At 36.4% G+C, this 23,033-nt stretch overlaps 1 protein-coding gene across 1 annotated transcript in view; it reads right to left on the bottom strand.

Annotated features, from left to right (window-relative positions):
• ADGRV1 (adhesion G protein-coupled receptor V1) overlaps nt 1-23,033 on the bottom strand; it is a 271,123-nt gene that overhangs the window by 19,823 nt on the left and 228,267 nt on the right. Inside the window, exon 88 of the mRNA XM_054283215.1 lies at nt 12,972-13,093. Within this exon, the coding sequence (XP_054139190.1) occupies nt 12,972-13,093 (122 nt within the window). The remainder of the gene's footprint in view (nt 1-12,971; nt 13,094-23,033) is intronic.

Below are 23,033 nucleotides of genomic sequence, written 5' to 3'. Positions count from 1 at the left end.
CAATGGATTAATGCCAGAAATTACCTAAGACATGTTTGCAGCACTTAACAGAAATATTTTTACCTGGTCTGTGATGCATTCTTGCTATCTGTGGAGGATTTCTTCAAAGAAAAAAACTATAGGAACTGTTGAAGGGTGGACTTTCACATGTTTTTAAAAGCAAGACATTTCTCAGCTGTTTTTTGTTGTTTTGGTTTTGGTTTGGTTTCTGAGCATTTTTTTGTTTTGTTTTGTTTTGCTTGTTTATTTTTATTTTAGCTTTTATTTTCCTATTGCTTAGCATATAATATATGTCCTTCTGAGGCCATCCACCTTGTGTGAGGGCTGAAGATTACCATCTATTCTTTTCCAGCACCTTTCTACGGTCCTGCTTGTTCTGCAGGATCATGTTTTCTCATTGCCAAATCATCCAAAGTGTTTGACAGAGATATCTAGGCTGCATGGCAAGTACAGTGCAGAGCAAACACAGACAACCACCAGCTGCAGAGCTGTAGTGTGGGTCAAGAGGAGAGTGCATGGCTCTGACAAATTTTGTTTTGTTTTTCGCTTTAGTACTTTTTGACTTTGTCAGCCTTTGCACTTTTTTGTTCCCAGAGGCAGCAAGACAGCTAGCAGTTCTGCCATTATCCCTCCACCAACTGAAGCTGGGAGAAAACTCCAACCTTGCTCCTCCCTGCAGATTTTATTCCAGACAGAACTGGCTCTGCCTGCTGAGCAGGACCAACACAGAGGTGAGCTCGACAAGCCTGGAGGTACTTACAAGTCAGATCTGATGGGGAATACTGACCTAATTGGACTTCCACCACCAAAATTTGCATGTTCATATGTTTGCAGAAGCTTTTTGGCTCCTCGCTGAAGTCAGCAGAAGAAATGGGCTGATAAGTGAGTAATGAAAAGTCTGGTGAGATGTAAAAACAATTTACTGAGGGAGTTTGTAAGAAATTCTGAAGTGAGACAGGGAAACTTTGTCAGGCAGGTAGATTTTGAAGCAATTTTATGTTAAACAGATAAAACATAAATCTATATAAAACCTAGTGACATAGGGGAGTATTGGAATTCTCACAGGCTGGTGTGGCAGTGTCATTTAATGTATTTAATAATTACAATAATTCATATAATTTCATAAATGCAGAAATTTGTAGGGTGATGTTCAATATTCCATTCCAGTGAGGCCACTGGGAATGGTAAGAACCTGAGCATGTTTTTTTCTTTTTCTGCTGTTATACTGGGCACAATCTCTTCACCACCAACACCAGGATGGTGGTCCTTGATACATGGTCCCTCAGAAGACTTCAGTATAATGTAACATAATGACACTACTTAACTCAGCCAAGACAGCTTCTCCAAGGCCTCTCTCTGTAAAATCACAGTCTCCCTCTCCACATACACCTCACAGTCAGTCCATGTTTCTCCTTAAGAGTCTTTCAAAGCTACAACAGCTTGTGAGGATTTTTTACAGTGGTGCTAAGACATAAAAATATTTTCAAATATTTATATTAATATATACATATTTGTATTTACCTGTAATTATCTATAACTATATAAAAAAACTATATAACTATGTTTATGTAAAGGTAATTTAATATTGATAAATTAGGCACAAGGCACAATTGTTTTCTGAACACTCAGCAAAAATGCAAGTTTTAACATTCAGATGAACTTCCACCCTATATGTTAAGTAACTGCTCCACACAGAACCTTCCTCTGAATTCAGATACAGAACTCCTTAAAGCATATGCATTCAGTTATTTGCAACGGCACTCACTGCATTAGGTTAAGGTTCATGCACAATGAATTACTACATGCAAAACTACAGGTAAAATTAAACACAATATTACATTACCAGAATAAAATTTGTGGCAAGGATGATAAAACTGGTCTCTTCCCTCTAACTTTATCTATTACAAATAATTTTTACAAACTAAGCCAAACCACGTCAGAAAAGTGGCATAGTTTAGTGTGTGCTAATGCTCTTTGTCAATGAAAATGAGGGTGGTAATCTAAAAAGAGACATTTCCAGGAAGAGGGTCTTTATTTAGATTGTCCTGAAAATCATTCATCCCACAGCTCCTTCTACTTTCTGCTGTTACAGGAATTTAATGTTCTGTTAGAACTAACTGTGGTTTCCAATTAGAAAATAAAATTCATTCCAAAAAATAAAGTACTTGAGGAAATACAGACTGAGAGATTGGTGGTAATGTGGTTTAACAAATTAAGAACAAATGGGAAATGTAGGAGCCATTAAGACTGCTTCACATTGCAGGTGTTGCATTGGCCCCAGAAAAGTCACTTATCTTCCCATAGTTTTTATTCTTGCCATCTATAACGAAATTATAATACCTGTCTCTGAAGATTGACAGGCTGATCAGACAGACATGGCTATCTACAGGTGAACTACAAAAATAATTGTAAAAAAAAATAATTTAGTCTCTGTTTTTCATATATAATTGTATGCTGTTGTGATGATTTGCACGAGCAGAAAATTATTATCCATGCGTTCTTTGAAATTTCTTTAACACACATGAACTTAAAATTTATATTACATTAGTAAAAATACTACATTTAGAAGTTTTCATTTTCCATATTTATTTTTCCAAATTTCTGTAAATTTGTCTAAATACACCAAATAGTTATGTGGTTTACTACAAACATATTTGCTGCAAAACTATCAAATTTTAATTAATTTAAATATTTCTAAGGTTTCATAACCTACTCTAAAGAAACTTTCTCAGTTGGTTTTCATGTGTCTGCAAGGAAAGTAGGACAGTTAAACTGTTTTTCGAGTGATTAGTATAACAACTTCAGATAAAATTTAGCACACACAACTAGATCTTGGTTAAAGCATTTTCAGATGATTTCTTAGAGTTTAGACTATGTCTTTAGAGAGTGATTCTTTAAAAAACCTTCAAGTGGTCCAAATATCTCATCATGACTCCATGGCCTTACTTGGAGCTTTGTGAAGGACTTCTACACTGTACTTCTACACTGTACTTATCTGCAAAGCAAAGACCCCACAGAAATGCAGATAAAAATAATTTGTTTCTCCTTCTGAGATTACCTATTTCTTACAGGAAAAAGAAAAGGGATTCTGAAATAACCCAAAAAATACTGGGATGGGTGATTTCAGACTTTCTGTTTTCAATGTATACAACATCTAGTTTAGATTTTTTTTTAAAATCCAGGCAGAAAGGGGCAAAGATGCTTAAAGTCTGTCTTTGAGATGAAATCACAGAGCCTAAATACAGAAATGCTATACTAAGTGAAAGCAGGAACATCACATATATCTGGTGAAGCATCCTTTGGAATCACATTTCCCTCCTTATTGACCACATAAAAAGTCTTTGGACATCAGTGTGATAAATTAGGTGCCCAGTGGTGGGGAGTCTTTTCTGTTCACTAAAAGAAATTAAAGAATTTAAAAGAGAGAATTAGAGAATTAAAACCAGATCTGTAAATACATATTCCTTTTATGAAGCAAAAATTTCTGTCACGTACATTGGCCTACTTGGCTAATAATGGGGGAGACAAGCTAGTGTCAAAATAACAAAGCCCTAAAGGAAAGTAGAAGTCTTCATGGTGAGAATCACTGATTTCCTGTTACCTTTCAGAAGTCAGGAATAAGAAAAAGGTTCTGCAAGAACTGCTGGCTCTGCTTTACTCAGAATGAAATCACTCTGTGTATTACAATGCCAATTTTCTCTTTTCTTGAACTCAAAATCTTAATCCCAGAGGGTTCTGGGGCATAAGAAATACCAAAATTTCAAAATCTACCACCAGTTATGATAATTATTTGAACATTTATAAGGATAAGTCACAATTTTCACCTTGCTTTATTCTTTCATATTTTTTGAAGCACAATCAAAACATTAGAAAGTCTCCAGTAGATGATGAGCTTTATTTACACAGTTATAGGCACCCACACACAGAAAATAAAATCTCTCAAACTAAATCTCTTGATCATTCTTCTTTGAGAAGACATAGAAAGAAAAAGGAAAATTTCCAGTATGGTTCCTAGTTTTATAATAGAGGATTTTTGTCACTAAAACTTTTCATGTCTCTGTTGTAACAGCAAAACAACATATCTGAAGATTTAAATAAACAATCAGCAGTCAGTACAAGCTGATTTGATGCTTTTTAAAATCCAATTGACCTTTGTAAAGGCAAAAGCAAAAGAGCAATACTTGACATTTTTCTGAAAATAAAGAAAACATAATTTAGCAATTTTCTCCAACTTTGGTTAGCTCCTGCTTCACAGTTGCTCAACTCCTTCCAGACTCAAATTTGCAGTCCTCATATGCATCACAAAACTTCCTGAGAGAGTTGCTTCTAAACAGTTATATTCAAACCTCACATCTAACTCTTCACGTGTTCCATTTTGGAGAATATAATCCATCACAAAAATTCTATATGGAAAGGTGGTTCACTGATAACATTACATTCACATACTCACAAACAAACTGACTTTTAAATGATTTACAACAGTTAACACTGCAGTTAACACCTTAAATTAATGGAATTTTTGTTAACAGATGGAAACACTGAATATCTTGAAGAACTCGGTGGTATGAGGTCACACCACACTCAATGTTTCTGAGTAGGTTAGATGTTTAAGTGTTTGTCCCACAGCTGTCACTGCTATTAGAAGAAGGCAAAGTGGATGCAAGTAGGAAAGATGCTCAGTCCTTTGCCTGTGCTATCACACTGCCTTCTGAACAGAACTGAGATGCTGGAATTCAAATGTTGCTCTTAATTAGACTAAATTCTGAAAACAGACTGAAGTCACTAAAAAACTAGGGTATACTATTTTGCATGCAAGATGACATGAGTGTGATTATATAGCTACTGGATCAAGGCCAATATTCACACAGGCAATAGATGACAGATAACATGTGAAATTCTTTCAGGCTTCTGAAATAAGATTTTCAAACTCCTGCTCATGCTTTTTTTTCCCCTACTGTTACAATATACAGAATTCATCTCTTTGACCAATGGGCTTAGAAATGTCCACAGGATCCCAAATAATGCATCACCAATACCCTTTACAATAGCATTTAAATTGCTCTTGCTTACAAAGTGAGCATCACATTTGCTTCTTTCAGACCTATATTATGCTGCTGATTTGCATTTGTCATGAGGTAAGTGAAACACTCATCCCAGTTTCTACTTCTTATATGTATATACATATATACATAGCTTATCAATTTATAGCAGAAATTATTTCACTACTTGTATCTTAGTGCATAATTCTCCACTTAGTGTGATTGGATTGCACAGAATTCCTACTAAGTCATTCTTCAGACTAAACCTCATCCATTTCATTACATAGGATACATCAGTCTTCTGAATAAACAATAATACCTAAATCTCTTTATAGAACAGCTAGACTAGCACTTCTTCTGCCATGCTCACAAGAAAAATTCAAGTAAAAGTTTGTATCAAGATGTATTATTTGTTTGTACTTTCCTTATTTTATTTTCACCATATTTTTTCCTTAAATCTTACTCCTTCAATTTTGCTGAGAAACTGTCTTTAAATACCTGCTATGAGTTAAACAGATCTGCTGCTTTTATTTTGTCCAGGTTTGTAGATAACAGCTAGGATAATACCAATACATCCAAACCAGGTATTATTTATAAGTATCTTATCTTACAAAGAAGACACCATTGAAACTTATAAATAAAACTGCTATTGAAATGACAGGCTTCTAGCTGTCAAAATCAAAACACAGAACACAAGATGTAACTGAACCATTGTTGTAGCATAAAAAGTTTTGCTGATGTATAGAAATCTCCCAGGCTTATTTCAGGATTCTTTCTTCATTATGTTCCAAACCATTTTTGAGTTAAAGACAACCTATTTTCATATCATGCCACTGTTTCTAAGAGTCAATATTTCTTTTGGCCACTTACCATATCTTTAGTCCACACCACCAACAAGGACCAGAGGACATAGTCTTAAACTACCCTAGTGGAGTTTTAGAGTGGATATTAGAAAGAAGTTCTGCAGAGAAAGAGTGATGGGGCATTGGAATGGGCTGCCCAGGGAGGTGTTGTGTGACGGTGTTCACATGGGTCTTAGGATGAGGGAAGAGAAGAGAATGTTGACTCCATGTTTCAGAAGGCTTGATTTATTATTTTATGATATATATTATATTAAAACTATACTAAAAGAATAGAAGAAAGGATGTCATAAGAAGGCTAGCTAAGAACAGAAAAGAAAAGGAGTGATTACAAAAGCTTGTGTCTCGGACAGAGAGTCTGAGCCAGCTGACTGTGATTGGCCATTAATTAGAAGCCACATGAGACCAATCACAGATGCACCTGTTCCATTCCACAGCAGCAGATAACCATTGTTTACATTTTGTTCCTGAGGCCTCTCAGCTTCTCAGGATAAAAAATCCCAAAGAAAGGATTCTTCATAAAATGTGTCTGTGACAGTGATGGAGTCACCTTCCCTAGAGGTGTTTAAGAAAAGACTGGATTGGCACTCAGTGCCATGGTCTAGTTGACAAAGTGGTGCTGGGTCATGGGTTGGACCCAATCTCTTAAGGGTTTTTCCAACCTAGCCGATTCTGTGATTCTTTAGAGGAAAACACTTCTAAAAAGAATTCATTGAAGATTTTCTTTTAGGCTAATTTTGTCCTGGTTTGGACAACTTCCGATTCCTTATGTCCTAGGCTAGCAAAGTTATTATCAACAGCACTTAAAGAGCTACTCTGTCTTCACTGTAAAATAAGCATTTGCAGTGATGTGTGATTTGTTACAGATGCCCAGCTAACTGGGTTGTTATTTTATACTTCACAGTAAGAAACGTCGACTCATATCGACAGAGGTGGAAAAGTAAAAGAACACACCTGATCCCAAGTCCTTTTTAGCAGATATACTTCCACCCATTGCAGCAATTACAGTTGCATTTCTTACTTGTTATGTGCTACATAATTCTGGCCATTACTAACACCTCCTAAGGAGAATGGCTAAAACTGCTTTTTCACCTTCTGTTGCAAAAAAAATTGGTGTTAGGATATTTTTCCTAAAATATATTAATGTAAAATTCTTCAAGAATGAATGAAGGAAATACATAGATGCTGGAAGATTTAAAATGTTATTGAATTACAGTAAAAATACATTATAGGCACATTTTTCTATTTTAAGAGTGTCACTTAAAAGTCTAAATGCTTTTTTATGTGATTAGTTGAAAATCCAGTAAATCAAAGCCCACTTCAGTACACTTTTTCACTGCGTATTATTTAAACACATTATAAACACAGCTCTAAACACAAACTACTCTTCTGACATCAATTTCTCATGTATTTCAGTTCTATCCTAACAATGCTTTCTATTTTTACTTGACACTGCAGAATTTTTCTTTGTTTTGTCTTCAGCTATAGATTGATTTTGGGTCAGTTATGTATGGACTTGAACAGCTAAATTAAATCTTTAACTATAATTTCATGAGTAATCACAGAAATAACGTCTTAAAGTACATTTCAGATGGTAACTAGAAACAGAGAGGACTCTTTTTAAAGAAAGAAGTTGCAAACATAGAAAAAGGAATATAAAATTGTTGCATTCTCTTGATTCACAGTGTAATCAAGTTTCGTGGACAGCTTGTGCTTACATAGCTACTATAATGCATACTACCAATGCTACTGTCCAATCAAGACTACAACCAAGAAGTTTAGCTGATGTCAAAAAGTGTGAAGGCTCAAAAGTGACATGCTTTCTTTACTTGCTTTACTGTAGTTATTTTTACTTTAAAAAATTGCACATAGTGAACAACTTTCAAGGTTAAGTGAATGGCTCTGAGTATACTATTGTCTTTCCTTCCAGCTAAGAATCCAAGCCACCAGAAACAGCTTTATTGAACAGACATAAAAATGCAGATGTGAATTGCTTTGGATGTGTATTTCGTGTCTGGGTACTATTTGAATTGCTTGCCCTGTGTTTAGCTGTGTTTGGTTTGTGCACTTAGCTGACAGAAGATTTGGTTGGACTGTATCTACTTGAACAAGAATATGTCCTTTTCTTGACAGCCTTGATATAAATTGTGGTTCATCTTGGCATTACTATGAGGGCTTCATTTCCTTTTGTTGGGCTAATTTGCAGTGTAGAATCACCTTTTGCAAAATCTATAGGCAGCCTTTTACATTCAGCATCTCATGTCTGCCTAATACTGGGTTCTGTTTAGTTTTGTGTGGCTTTGATAATCTGAACCACTGCATGGGATCTTCTAGTCTACCTCTGACTCATCACAGCAGAAGCTTTCAGAACACGTCATAACACACAGGAAGTGAGACTATTTATAGTGATGGCCCTCTCTGTGTCCCCAGGCTACATCCCAGAGTTGAATAGTATGTTCTAGGAAAAAATACATATTTCATTTGTGACTGGTACTGGCATGGGCTTTATAAACTGTGTACTTTTGCTTTCCTGCATAATATAATTCAGCAACTTACAGAACAGTTTATCTTTACTCACTTTTTACTATCACAATATGTGGTATTTTTTAAACTTTATTTCTCCTTCTAAAATTGTGTCATCTTGATTTCTCTTAGTATATTTTCTATTGTTTCATTATAATATTTCAGGGGTTTTTGTTGTTTTTTTTTTTTTTTTTCCCCAACATACTAGTTTTCTTTGATATATTATCTCCCTTTCTACTCAAGCTAGCCTTTCCTCCCATTCTGGCTTGCCATAGTTATTTTAATTATCTTAATTAATTTGTTTAATTAATGAAGTTTGGTTAATCTCATCTTCTCCAGTCAATGTCAGGTTTGGATGTGCACCCATTCTCTTGTTTTCTGTATTCCCATGTTTCTTGTTAAAGGCTTTTCAGGTATTTGTACCCAAACTTCTGAATTTTCTCTTATTTATTACAATCTACTAAAAATAAGCTTTTAGAACTTTTTGCAAAATTTATCTCTAAACTGAGATATTGTGTTAGACAAGTCAGGCCATTTGCCCAGTTTGGAAAACTACCAGTCAACTCTTACAGATTTTTCCTGCGTTTCTTGGGAAGAAGTACTTTGCATGTAACACTGATGCTTATTATATGGACATTAGTTGTCAAGTATGCTCAAATATAAAACAGGCAGACATTTAACCCTTATCTAAAAAAACCACAAAAGGATTTTTTAAATACTGCCATTAATAATGGATTACCTACCAGTTTTCATTTATTTTTTCCCCTGATATTTCTTAAAAATGGAGGTTTTATACTGTTGGTGGGTAGTATCACTGTATTTAATAAGAGTAAGGTTTCAATTCAAAATTACTTATTGAAAAATTAAATTAATTAAATTATTGCTAAGAGAGGGGAGTGTTGGGTTAGCTGTGGCATACCTAATTACTTGTAGTTTACAGTGTAGATACATTCTTAAGTTATAGAGGATGGAGGTGCATAGTGCAGTGTGCTGGAAATACAGCCAAAGAAATATCTAGATTATACTAAGAAAATTGGCTGCAGAGAATAGCCTAGGAATGGACCTGAAGTCTCTTTTTGACCCCTTTGCAAACAACAGGAAGAGATCCAACCACTGCCCTGAACTTTAGATCCATTGAATGCAAATAGGCCTCTGCTGATGTCAGCTATACAAATCATAAACATTCTCCTAACTGCAGGAAAAACATGGTGATCATTTAGATGGGTATAGTGCATGCAAAAGAGCTTGTGAAATTCCAAATATTTGAGAGGCGTATTCAAGATAGCAGCTTATTCTTTCACTCCTGACCCCAGATAAACATGTATCTTGTGAATAAATCCACAATGACAATAGTAAGTTAAGAAGAGAGGTAAACATTTTTTCTGTTTCACATGAGAAAGACGAGGAGCCAAGGCTTATCATGCCAGAGCAATATGTTTCTGCATCACAGATGCTGTCTGGGTAGGACAATTAGGTGCATACTGCTAAGGAATTCAAAATACCCAACACTCTTCTTTTTCTTTCATGGTTTTCTAAATGTACTTTTTATTTTGTAAATCAGCTATTGCCCTCCCATTTGCATGTTTACTCCTGAAGTTTCAGGGAAATGGTTACTTTCCCCTCCATGTACTAGAATAATTCCTACTATAAACTTGTCTCTGATGGGAACCATTTCCTGCAGGAAGTTCTTGGAAACAATTTGTACTGAGTGAATGACTTTTCAAGCAAGTGCATTCCCTGGGAAATGCATGTCATAGGGCTAAACAGACACAATGGATCATATTCAGTGTCCTTTCAATCTCCTGTGTTGAATCCATTTGAATATCCAACGCATTTTAATGGATCACGTTCTGCTTCTTTATACAGTCCATAGCTCCTGGACAGCTGAGAACCAGGCCTCTACTTCCTGTAAACTATTTCATCTCCTCTTTCCTGTCATGGAAAAAACTCTTAATGAGCAATGAATTGCTTTCCAGCTGAAACAGGGCTCATTGTGTAATAGAAATGCTCACCAATAAATGGTAAACCCACCTTTTATTGCAGAAAAACAGCCTTGTTTTAACAATCATCAATTCTGAGAGCTGACAAAGACATGAGAATAAGATACCAATAGAATGCATGACAAAGACAGGTAGTTTCTACTGCTATCATTACGAAAATGTGTTATCCACTATCAAATCCCATTTCCTTTCCCAGTTACAGACAGATTGGCTGAGTTTAAATCTTCAAAGGACACTGGGCATGACTGTTCATGAGCTGGATACACGTGGCTCTGTATAGCCTCTGGGTCAGAATGACTCTCAGCAGGAAGTGTGCACTCCCCAAGACCAGCCCCTCATCCATGGGAACATGGTCTAAAACTCCTTTCTGAAGCTGCACCTGCCTACAGCAAAACCTTCAGTAATAAAAAATACCTTATTCAGTATTAAAAAAATACCTTGTTCAGCATTGGTAATACATAATTTATTGCAACAATAAATTATTGTTTGCATTAAATACACAAAGACTTTGCATACTGATATTTTCTTAGTTAGTTGTATCTGATTATTTGATGAATAGCATAGATTAAAGAAATTTACAGACTTTTCACCTTGTTCCTTCCCTGCTTTTCATTTCATGCTGTATGTCTGATCACTTGAATCACACATCAGTTTTTCCATTTCTTGACTAGATAAATCTTAACTTTAAAAGAATAGAATGGTCCATATGGGATAGTTATTTAAAGTGTGGGGGCATTCCAGGAAATATTTTTAAAGCTTCTTTTATTATGGAGATTTACAAAGCACTGAATACAATCATCTACTAAAACAAACAAATTTAAAACCTGTAGTACTGTGAAAGAGCTACTCTATTTTTTTTTAACTTCTCCCAGGGTATGCAGCACAAAAAACTGTTTTCCTTTTAAGTATATGGTAGCTTTATACTTAAAAAAGCAGTTAGTAAATAGTTATAAAATGTAATGGATACTGTTCTATTACATTTTACAATACAAAAATCCAACAAAGGATAAAAATCCACTTGTAATGCATGGAGTATAAGTTATTAAGCTCCTCATAGTTGAAATAAAGTTTTTGTTTACTACTGTTTGAGTTGAAGCTCCAGCCATGCACGTTTTAGTTTAAAATAATAAGCAGGAAGAGACTATGCATTTGAAATTTTTTTACCCCCTTTGAATAAAGAAAATAATTATTATATATTTCAGGTTTTCCCGATTCTCTTGGGCTAGAAAGAAAAAAAGTAAAAGGTTTCTTTTCCTGATGCGGAAGATCAGTATTGACATAATGTGAATAAAGATGCTGTATTAACTTCTTCTGGCCTGTTGAAATATGCAGTTATTTCCCAGATATTAATAATAATCATTAAGGCAAGATGCCAAAAGAGATCACATCCACTGGTGAAGCAGAGCAGAAGTACATATTGATATGTCAACATATATATATATATGATAATTAAACAACAATATATACAGAAAAATAAAAAATATATTTCTGGGAGAATAAAGTATATTTTTTTCTTAATTTAAAAAAACTATTTCTGAGATGTAATTTTAAAAGTAGTTTAACCCTGCCTAATGAAACACCCACATTTTCAATATAAAATAAGTACATTTTGTGAAAATATGCCTTTTTAGTTAATTTTTATTTGATGGGGTATAAAGATTTTTAATATTGGGAAATAAAAGTTGTCACAGAGGTTTCTATTCTAAAAAAATAAGAATGCCATACTTGAGTCCAGAAGTACTTGTCCTCCAAAGATTTTTATATATAATTTTAAATCTCCTGCTAATTTCACTGTTTTCTGACATCAGAGGTATTTTCCCATCTGTGATATAATAACCATTATTCTATAAATAATTCAGCAATAAGCAGTATGGTATTAAATGCAGTGCTGCAATGCATTGGTTTCTCTATCCAAACACTTATACGGGTAAAATTTTGGAAAGAGCTCTTTACATTTTTTTTATTATTAACGATGAACATTTAGTCTTTATTTTTTCTTTTTTAATAAAAGTTATTTGCTATATGAGAAAAGTCAAGCCTCAAGGCTCACCTCTTACAATGGAAAAAGATTCTGTGTTATAGCTTTAGAATTTAAAATATTTGTGTGGTTTTTATTATTATTGTTGTTGCTGTTGTTGTTATTATTATCATCATTATCATTATTATCATTATTATCATTATTATTATTATTAACATCTACAGAAAATTGAAATAGCGATATTGCAAAGGCTGCAGGAACTTCAGTTTTATTGGCATAATTATCTCAGTAACACTTTACATACAGAAGCAAGCAGTTTTCTTTCTGAGTGTATTAGCTATGAAATGAAATCTACGTAATTATGGTGCTATTGTTTAAAAATAATGCATCCCTTGCTTTAATATGCATTCCATATGTCAGTTTGAGATGTAAACAGAATACACACTCCACACTGTGACAGTGAGTTACTGGATGATGTTCAGCTGGTGAAGCCAGAATGACAAACGTGAGTGGAGAAAACACCCCCGGGTCAGCATGAAGACCAAAGGACCAGCCAGATGCTGGCTCTTACCTGCAGGCTGTTGAAGATGATGAAGAAGACTAACATCCAGAGGTGCCGATAAGCCATGTGCAGTCCTCCCCACAGCCAGGTGGTGGAAATCAGGGCAAAGAGGTACAAGACCAAGGGGATCTCTGCAAACCACAAATACAGAGTTTCAGCTGCTGTGCCCTTGGAAAAAACACTTTTTAAAGAATTACTGACACAGAACATAGTTTTGCTGTGTGTGGCTAACCTCGGAGCTTGTTCTCCAGTGGTGGGCAGCCCTTGTCCTGTTCTAGTTGGGTGGCAGGCCTGGGGCTTTTATGACCCTACCTGGGATCAGAAGACCAGCGGAAGGATGTCTGGGGCAGAATGAGCACAACTCAGCTCAACAAAACAAGTGGTGGGAATAGCACACATGAAGTGAAAAAAATATGCTGAACTTTGGAAAAGAAAAGAAGAACTCTTGGCAAGCTCTAGAAATTTTGAGAGAAAATTGATTTCTAAGAATTGAGAGGAAAGGGAAAAGAAGAAAAGCATTATGGTGTGTTGGTTTTGCATGGCTTGATTTTTTGTTGAGGAGGGAAGACACCAGCCACAGAAGGAATTTTTCCTGTGGGAAGCTGCTAGAAATTTTCTCTATGCCTGGCAAAGTCAGTTGTGGGCTGGGTCTAAAAATAGGCATACCGCTAAGCCAATTAAAGTAGTTGGTAATGCCTCTGTGATTACATACTTAAGAAGAAAAAAAATACACGGAATTCTTCTTTCTTTTCCTCCCAGGAGTGGCAAGGTGGCCACTGGGGGCCTTCCCAGTGTGACTGGGACCATGTGGCCAGGGCTATCTCAGCACAGTCCGCAGCAAACTGTGCTTGCTTGGCTGTTTTAACTAGCCATGCTGAGGGCAGAAGGGCAGAGGCAGCAGCAGCAGCTGCTCCTTTCAGTGCCCCGCATGAAGAGAGGCGTTGAATGGAGCTGGCACTGCGGCAGCTGGTGCCACCTGTGCTGCGCCGGTGGGGACCACATGGCCAACAGCAAAGGTCATGACAAGCAAATCCCCAATGCAGAGCTTGGATGGAATCAACACTGTAAGAACCTTTCAACTCATAGAACTTGATAACAACCAAACCTAGAGACCCCAATTCTTTCCTATGTCAGAGAAAAGGAAAAGGTGAAGACACGAGAACAACATGGGGACACCAAGGTCAGTGAAAGGAGGGAGCAGCAGGAGGTGCTCCAGGCATCAGAGGTGAGATTCTTCTACAAGTCATGGTGAGGACTATAATGAAACAGTTTCCCTGAAATTTGTGAAGTACGTGTGGGGATGCAGAGGTGCACTCACAGCCTTTGAGAAAAGGTGTTCATGCTGGAGCATGTGGAAGCTGAAAAGCTGTAATCTAGTGGGAAATTTGAAGAAAGAAAGAAGACCCTTGCTTCCAGAGATAGAGAAAGAGAATCCCTGCTTTCAAACTAGACAGCTCATCCTTAAAAGACTACATTCCATGAACTAATGACCCATGCAAACAGTTGTGGGAAGACTGCTTTGCCCGCGGGAAGTACTTACAGCAGGTCGGGGGGCGGGGGGGGGGGCTGCTACTCATGAAAATTAGAACCACGTTAGAGAAGTTACAAAGAACTGTTTCCTGTGAGAAGGACCCCACAACATAACAGAAGAGACTCTTCTTCCTAAGCAAACTGAAGAAAGATTTTTTAAAAATAACAGATGGAATAAAAAACTGACTCAAAAAACTGTTTTGTCTCCCTGCATTGTCAGTGGGAAGGAAGGAAGAGCTGGAGTGGGGTGGAGAAAGGGTGTTCTAAAGGTTTAGTTTGCATTCTCCTCTTTTAATTTTGTTAATATTTTTTTCTTTTTGTCTTTTAAGTTTTGAGCCTATTTTGCCCTTAAAGTGTTTCCTCCTAATCCTTATCTCACACCATAAGCCTTTTAGGTTTTTTTCTTTCCCCCTCCTCTGCTCAACTATAACAGAGGACAATGAGTGAATGGTTTTTCATGGCTACCTGGCATCTAGCCAGTGCCAAACCATGACACATGGATACATAAGTGGTCTCAGCTCTGACCACTTACAGGATTGTAGGAAATGATAAGAATAGCTTATTCTTTGATTTGTTCTTATTTTCCCTTTCAAGTCAAACATAAGACATCAGACCCCAAAAAACTTAGAGTGACAACTTCCTCTCAGCACAAGACCCATAAGATAGACTCTAAATCAGTTAACTTCATTCATCTACAAAAATATGTGCAGAATCTGTCCTTAAGGATGCACACATTTTCCATTTTATGTTCTCCACTGTATTTATAGCATAAAAGACTTACGGAATGCTGGCAGGAAGATGTCTGCCTGGACAAAGTTTGCAATAAGGAAAACAAAAGTAAATTTTCACCTCCACATGTTCTCCAGAAACTGAAAAGAACCAGCCCCTGTGTTACCATGTTTGCAGCAGAATTCAAAGTCCATGTTTGCCAGGTCTGCACACTGCTTGGCCAGATATTGCCCCTCTCCACATTAGTTATGAAGCAACAACAAAGAGTGGGTATGTGTTTTTACAGGCATTGCTCCAGAAACAGCAGTTTGTGAGCCCTTTAGTAATTTTTTTTAATATTGTACAAATAGCAAGGGCCTTCTGAATGTAGGCAATACCCCACATCATACAGGCATAACATTTTAACAAGAAAAACTGTAAAGATACTTTTTGCCACATACTGAATATTGGTACAGTTTATGGTTCTGTTCTTTTTTTTCTTTATTGCTAATAATTGCCTAGTTATCAGTATTGCAAAGAGCTAATACAGAGTTGAAACTGTGGCATCATTTAAAGCCTTGGATCTTCAAGTTCTGTATACCCATTTGTTGGATTTTGATCCAACAACAGCTCAATAATTAGAGCAAACATATGAGAACAAAGCAACAAATTCTTTTATGTTCATAAAATCAGAATTTCACAAAGAGAATGCTAATAAATAGTCTTGGTATGGACCAAAATAGTATAACTATTTGTAGTTTTCTTAATATGAATATAAAACCAACAACCCCCTCCCAAAGAAATCCCAAAGGGTTATTCTGAGCAGATGAACCTTCCCTGCTATGACTTTTACTCGAAGTCCAAGTGGGTTATCTACCAAGGATAAACATTCGTGGATAAGATTTATGATGTGGTGAAGCCAGCTCAAAATTACTGTGATGTAACTGAGACACTGACAAGCAGTTCTGTTGGGTATTATATAATCCAATCATGCTGGTCTCCAGTTTTGGTATACTTATCACACTGTTTTATAATACTACAAGTGATGGAAGATTTTATTTAAGCGACAGGTAGTCCACACCCTCTTTAAATACATATAAATGTATATATGCATGCATTTATCATTGTCCTGACTGTTCCTGACTTTTCTTGAAATATGTCCCTGTTTCCTTACTATAAGCTTAAGAAAAACTGACAGCAATGACAAATTCAATACAGATAAATGCAGTTTATGCAGCTCTAGTTGCAGCTTGTTAGAGCTTGAAAACTTACCATAGTCCAGCTTGATATTTACCTAGGTGAAATTGCATACATTCAATTTACCAAATAACTAGAAGTGTCCCCTGTTAGTCATGCCTTCATTGTTGAGAAAAGATAATTTTAATCTGTAAAATTAAATTTCTGTTCAGAGGGCTGCAATACATTGTAATAAGTTATTAAGGGTAATAAAATTGTAGTTTACTACAGTAGGAGAGTCCCTAGAGTAAACACAAGATTTTGTAAGTTATTCACACAAAAACAATGTGAGAGAAACTTTTAAATTCTCAAACGGTGAGAATTTGAAAGATAGACTGCAGTATTTTCATTATGAATGTGGATTAGATTATGAAATTTATAATCCAGGAAAAATATGAGGATGATGGAAAAATTTAGTCACCTCATCAAGAACCTAAAAGGAAAGTCACCTCATCAAGAACCTAAAAGGAACTGTACTGGGTATATAAAAAGTTTGGCCTTGCCTTTAAGAAGGGCCAAAAAAGTTGGATAGATATAATACTTCTCCCAGCAATTCTTCCATTTACAACTCAGGAGCTTCCCCAAACAGACACAGGGCTTTTCCCCCTATTTAGTAATCTTCAGGGGACTTTTATTTCACAAAATCACACTAAACTTTGTAAGTTCAGAAGAATTATCAGAAGAATAAGTAACATCATAAGATTCAGGTAATAAAATGCCAGATTGCTGAAAAAGCTGTGAGCCTTGTGTTTGTTGTTTGATTTCCTTATAGTAGAAACAACAAGAAACAATAGGAAACAAAGCATGAAACATTTCCAAACAGTTATGACTTCACCTACAGTGTTTTTAAGTTTGCAACAAATGAAACCCTTACAATTCTTTATTTCTGAAATAAATCTCACAAAGAAGAGGAAGACTGGTGACAGTTTAAAGTTTCATTCTCTGTTGCATTCTAAGGCATCTGGAGATGTCCCTGTTCATTGCAGAGAGGTTTGACTAGATGACCTTTAAAAGGCCCTTCCAACCCAAGCCATTCTATGATTCCATGGTTTGTAATGACCTACTGAGAAAAATAATTTCATGATCTCCTATGTCTGCACCCAAACCTACTGCAACCTAAGCAGGCTGCTTACTGATATCCACAAAGAAGTTCAACCCCATAGGACTGCGATTCCAGTGAGCCCCGGCATGCTTCTTCAGAAATAAGAACTGCAACACTTGTCACACTTCTGTGCCTGAAAGGATTGCACAAGTGGTGGTAGATTCTAAATTTTGGAACCTGGGATGAAACTGCCTCAAAAAAAGAGAAAAATTATTTCTCAGTACCAAGTGTATCAAGTCCATCAACTCTCTTTGTATGCATGAAACACCTCTTTGGGAAACCATGGGAAGGGGATGTCTGCCAGCCTCTGCATCTGAGAACACTAAGAGCCATGTGGCCTCTTGGTAGTCCAAGACTGGGAGGACAAGCAGCATTGAAGAATAAAGAAGTGGAAGCAACTCTGAAGATGGAAAAGAAGATGAGGAGGAGCCTTGCACCATGACGCACTGCCATACTTTCAATGGCTCACCTAACTGCAAGTTGAAGATCAAGGTGGATTCAAACATGACATTGTAACTTCACTAATGAAGTGACCGTTCCCATGCTTAACCTCTCATCCCTGTGTAGTGCCTATTGATTATGAATTAATAGCTTGATGCTGTCCACTACAACCTATTTTACCAGACAGAGAGGAAGCAACAGAAAACCTCCTGTACAATTTCAGGCAGTGACTGCTCATGGTGCAGAGTGAAAAATTATTGGAAAATGCCTTCCTGTTAAAAGGGGCTTTTTTCTTTAAAGTGAGGAAAAGCAATGGGCAAGCACTTAGAACATCTACTAACTGAATTACCAATAATTCACTTAAACAAAGGCATCAAAACAGAACTCCTTCCTTCCTTCCTTCCTTCCTTCCTTCCTTCCTTCCTTCCTTCCTTCCGACACTTCCTTCCTTCCTTCCTTCCTTCCGACACTTCCTTCCGACACTTCCTTCCTTCCTTCCTTCCGACACTTCCTTCCGACACTTCCTTCCACCACTTCCTTCCGCCACTTCCTTCCGCCACTTCCTTCCTTCCGCCACTTCCTTCCTTCCTTCCTTCCTTCCTTCCTTCCTTCCTTCCTTCCTTCCTTCCTTCCTTCCTTCCTTCCTTCCTTCCTTCCTTCTGCCACTTCCTTCCTTCCGCCACTTCCTTCCTTCCGCCACTTCCTTCCGCCACTTCCTTCCGCCACTTCCTTCCGCCACTTCCGCCACTTCCTTCCTTCCGCCACTTCCTTCCTTCCTTCCTTCCGCCACTTCCTTCCGCCACTTCCTTCCCTCTTTCTGCCACTTCCCTCTTTCTGCCACTTCCATCCACCACTTTCTTTATTCCCTGATATTGGACAGAACAACAAGTCTGAGCAATGAAAAATGTTAAACTAAATATAAACTAAGAAAACTGAAAATTATTAAATAATAATAATGCTTTGATGATTTGCAGAATATGTCTTTGCAGAAAATATCTACATTATTAAACTGTGGAAAATAAAGCATGACCTGTGCATTGAAAATGTATTGAAATGTCTGTATTCTCATGACCGTGTTGGTCCATATTATTTTCCCATTTTCTTTATTCTTTTTAATAAATAGGAACTTCAATAAAAGAGGCAATTGAATAATACAGCTTTAATTGTATTCTGAGTTTACATATAAATATTTACTCTTGTAAATAGTGTCCTCTCCTTAGGCTGGCTGTTAAACTGCAACTGATAATGCAACCTTAATAGCTTTTAACAGATTTTAGCTAAACATGAAGATCTACTGCAAAACCTGAAAAGTCTTTAAAAACTTTTTTTTTTCCCAGAAGACTGGGGAGAGTGTGTTGCTTCATAGAATTTCAACAATTTGTGGGAGACCTAAATTAGTAAAATATTTACAGGCTATTGCTTAAGAAGTCACCAGTTGAACTTCGCAATGTAAATATAAAAATGCCACAACAACATTTTTTTAAAATAAGCTTGAAAAACAGTGTTCCAAATCCTGCTGGCTTGGTTTTCAATTGTTTTTAACAGCTGCAGAAAAAAAAAAAAAAAAAAAAAAAGGGGGTTTGGTAACAGGATTTTGTGGCCAAAATAATAAAACAAAACAAAAAAACCAGATCAGGTTCCTCTCATAAAGTTCAAAGAAGGAAATACACCACCAAGAAAATGCAATCAATGAATCATAACAAAACCACTGAATCCTGACTGGGAATGTTAAATGTACAGAATTTAACACTACCAGATACTGAAGACAAGAAAAATAGAAGATGCCTGTCCATGAAATTTAACTGGAAAAAATTGTTCATTGATATTTTGTTGAAGTAGAAAGTAAAAAATGTGCCAAAATATTTTGTTCATTTTTATTTTTTGATCTGCCAATCCTTGTAGCATGGAAAATTTTGAAATTAAAGTACACTTTCTTAAAGAAAAGCACATGTTCCATTAAGTATAACAAATACATCTCTGCTTCAAAATCATAAAAGACTAGCCTCTCTAATCTTTTCACTAAATCTCAGGGTTTTGGCAAACTTTCACATACAACTTTAAGACACCTAGTGTTATAATAAAAGGGGAAAAATAGGGCCTTTTATCATAGCTTATGCCATTACTGTTAGCAGGTAACATGGCACATCCCAGAAAATTAGCAAATCAACAGAATAAAGAAAAATATGATCCTACTTATTTCCACATAACATTATTGAAATGCACAGTTGCAAAATATTAAATGAGTGCTAAAATTACAACTGTGCAGTCACAGCCCATGGATGTGAGCTTGCTTCTGCAGACTTCTTTAAAGGAAAAAAGCAAATTTAGACATGTGAAGCATAGTGCAAGCAATCTAAATTACACGAGTGAAGAAGATACATTTACGTTATTACCTTATTCAGATCTTAGTTCTTTATTTCAGCATCTAATTATGCTTGTGCATTTTGTCCTAATAGAATTTGTAAAAAATCTTGAAGGCAAAGATTTGTTTTTCTCCTAATCACAAAAAAGATAAGCTCCTGGAGCATTACGAAGGCTAAAATACTACATACAGTGTGTGCTGAATATTGTGAATGCATATATTTCCTAGTTGGTGTAGGCAGAGTATTTAGCATGTTCTGTTATGACTAGGAATTGCAAACTGCTAACACATTAAATATATTTGGAGACTGGAACTAGATGATCTTCAAAGTCCCTTCCAACCCCAATGATTCTACGATTTCATGTTAAATAAATTTATATGAAGGAAGATGAAAGTAGGAGTTAAAGTTTTGCAACTAAACATCCAAGGCATTATTCATGAATTTCTATTTTGACAACATGAAGTTTTAATCTTTACCCTAATTCTGGCACTTTTACAATTATGGTGTCTGATTCAGGTAAGTTGTACTGCATATTTATGAGCAGGGCATGCCAGTGAAAATTATGTAAGTTCAAGATTCATTCAATAAATTAAGCTTATCTATTTACAATTATCAGGGAGGCAACAATCAAATTGTTCTGTTACATTTTTAAATCTTTTTGTGAAATTAGGAAAGGCTAGCAAACAGAAAACAAAACAATTTATATTGGATTGCTGTCCTGTTACTATTCATTTTCTATACTTGCATATTAGGACCTGTCACTAGTGGGTTTTCACAGGGCTCCATCCTCAGCCCTGTGCTCTTTAACATCTTCATAAATGACTTAGACACAGGATTGGAAGGAACACTAAGCAAGGTCACAGATAATACAAATGTGGGAGGATCTGTTGACTTTCGAAGGCAGGGAGGCCCTGCAGAGACACCTCAGCCAGCCACAGGAGTGGGCACAGGAATGGGCAATCACCAACCACAACAAGTTCAGTAAAGGAAAGTGCCAGATTCTGCATTGGGGTGGGGCAACCCTGGATGGATGGACAGACAGATTAGGGAATGAGATGCTGGAAAGCATGCCATGGAAAGGGACCCAAGTTCTTGGTCAAATACAAGCTTAATATTAGTCACCAGTGCCCTGGCAGCCAGGAGGGTCAATGGTGTCCTGTGATGCAAACTTAAATATTAGTTAGCCCAAAGGTGTTTATCCAATGAATGCTCTGACTTGGCTCCTGTCAAGGATAACTTTTGAGAAGGTAGTTTCTATATATAGGAGGACAGTCAGCCAACAGAACATGTTTGCTGAAAGGCTGGCAAACAGAATCTGTACAAAGTGAGGACTCTTTTTAAGCAAACTCAATGCCTACTTCTGAATTACTACAGAGATAGTATTCCTTGAAAATCATCTTTCCCAGTTTTTTCAGCCTTTCACACTTTTCTTTCCAATATTCACTTTTGAGAAGGAAAAGCTGACTGCCCTAAGAGATAACTGATTCTTGACTCTCCCACTGCCCTTTCTTGAGCCCTCTACTGTCAAGAAAAATTCTCTGAGCTAAGTAAACTATATCCATCACCATGCAACCCAACATGACCAGTAACAGAAATTCTGGAACAGTAAAAAAGGGCATGAGAGGGAAAACTCACATATTTGCTGCTGCAGACAGGGTAATGAGAAGTGTGCATATTGCTCAAATTAAGATTTGGCTAGCCTATTTACTTGTGTTTATTATACACTAAAACCTTGATTTAACCATATTCTTTTACAGTGATAACCTAGTCACAGTAAAGAGTATAAACACCTAGGAAGATCACAGACCACTGCCAAAGGAATTGGCACCAATTACTAAAAGAGATTTTTCCTCGGCTAGCTGTCTATACCATGGTTGAGCTATGGTATTTTCTTGAAACTACCAGAATAGGGTAGAGGTAAGAGGTAAGAATTTACTTAAGGGTACCTAGGAAGAATATATGCATGACAGAAAAGGAGGTACAATTAAAAAAGGGCATTGTACAAATAAAAGTAATAGACCCTCCAATTATACCCTATAGTTTTCAAAGAAAATATTTATCTGTCTAGAAACAGATCATCTTTGCCACTACCAAATGTTTTCTTTTAAACATATACGGTGAAACCCAGCATTGTTATTCTGCTCTCAGGAAAGAAAAAATACACAGGAGTCTTCTTTAGTGTGGGTAGTAACAAACTCTGCTCGTAGGACAGAAAAAAAGTAGTAAACCACCATGCTACTACCTAAGTTCAGCAAGATGTTTTACAGAATTTACAGAATTTATTCCAATAGCTGTAGAAGAACAACATGATGGCTGTCTATAATGGAGTGGATGTATTAGTAGAAAAGGGAAGAGCAACTGATGTCTTCTGTCCTGAATTCTCTAAGGCATAGATAAACTGTTGCTTGGAGGCTCCACCTTTCCTCTGGTTTTGGATGAAACAGAGAGATGGCATATTCATATTTTATGGCATATTCATTGTTGAAAGAAAACAGAAAAGATACTGTATGTCTGTGCAACTTAAGGAGGCAACATTACGAAAAGGCTTTCATAACACATAGTGTCTCGTAAGTCAGAACTCGGTGCAGGTATAATCCAAGACCTCTTCTATGTTTCAAAAGTAAAATATCATCATGAAACTGACTGCAGACAAATTTACTGATGTGAAAAACGTTTCCCAAAGCAGCCATT

The sequence above is a fragment of the Melozone crissalis genome, unplaced genomic scaffold (assembly GCF_028551555.1).
Source record: "Melozone crissalis strain CALT ecotype California unplaced genomic scaffold, PUWL_Pcris_2 ptg000036l_1, whole genome shotgun sequence".
NCBI classification, from domain to species: Eukaryota; Metazoa; Chordata; class Aves; order Passeriformes; family Passerellidae; genus Melozone; species Melozone crissalis.
This window is presented reverse-complemented; position numbering and strand designations above follow the sequence as displayed.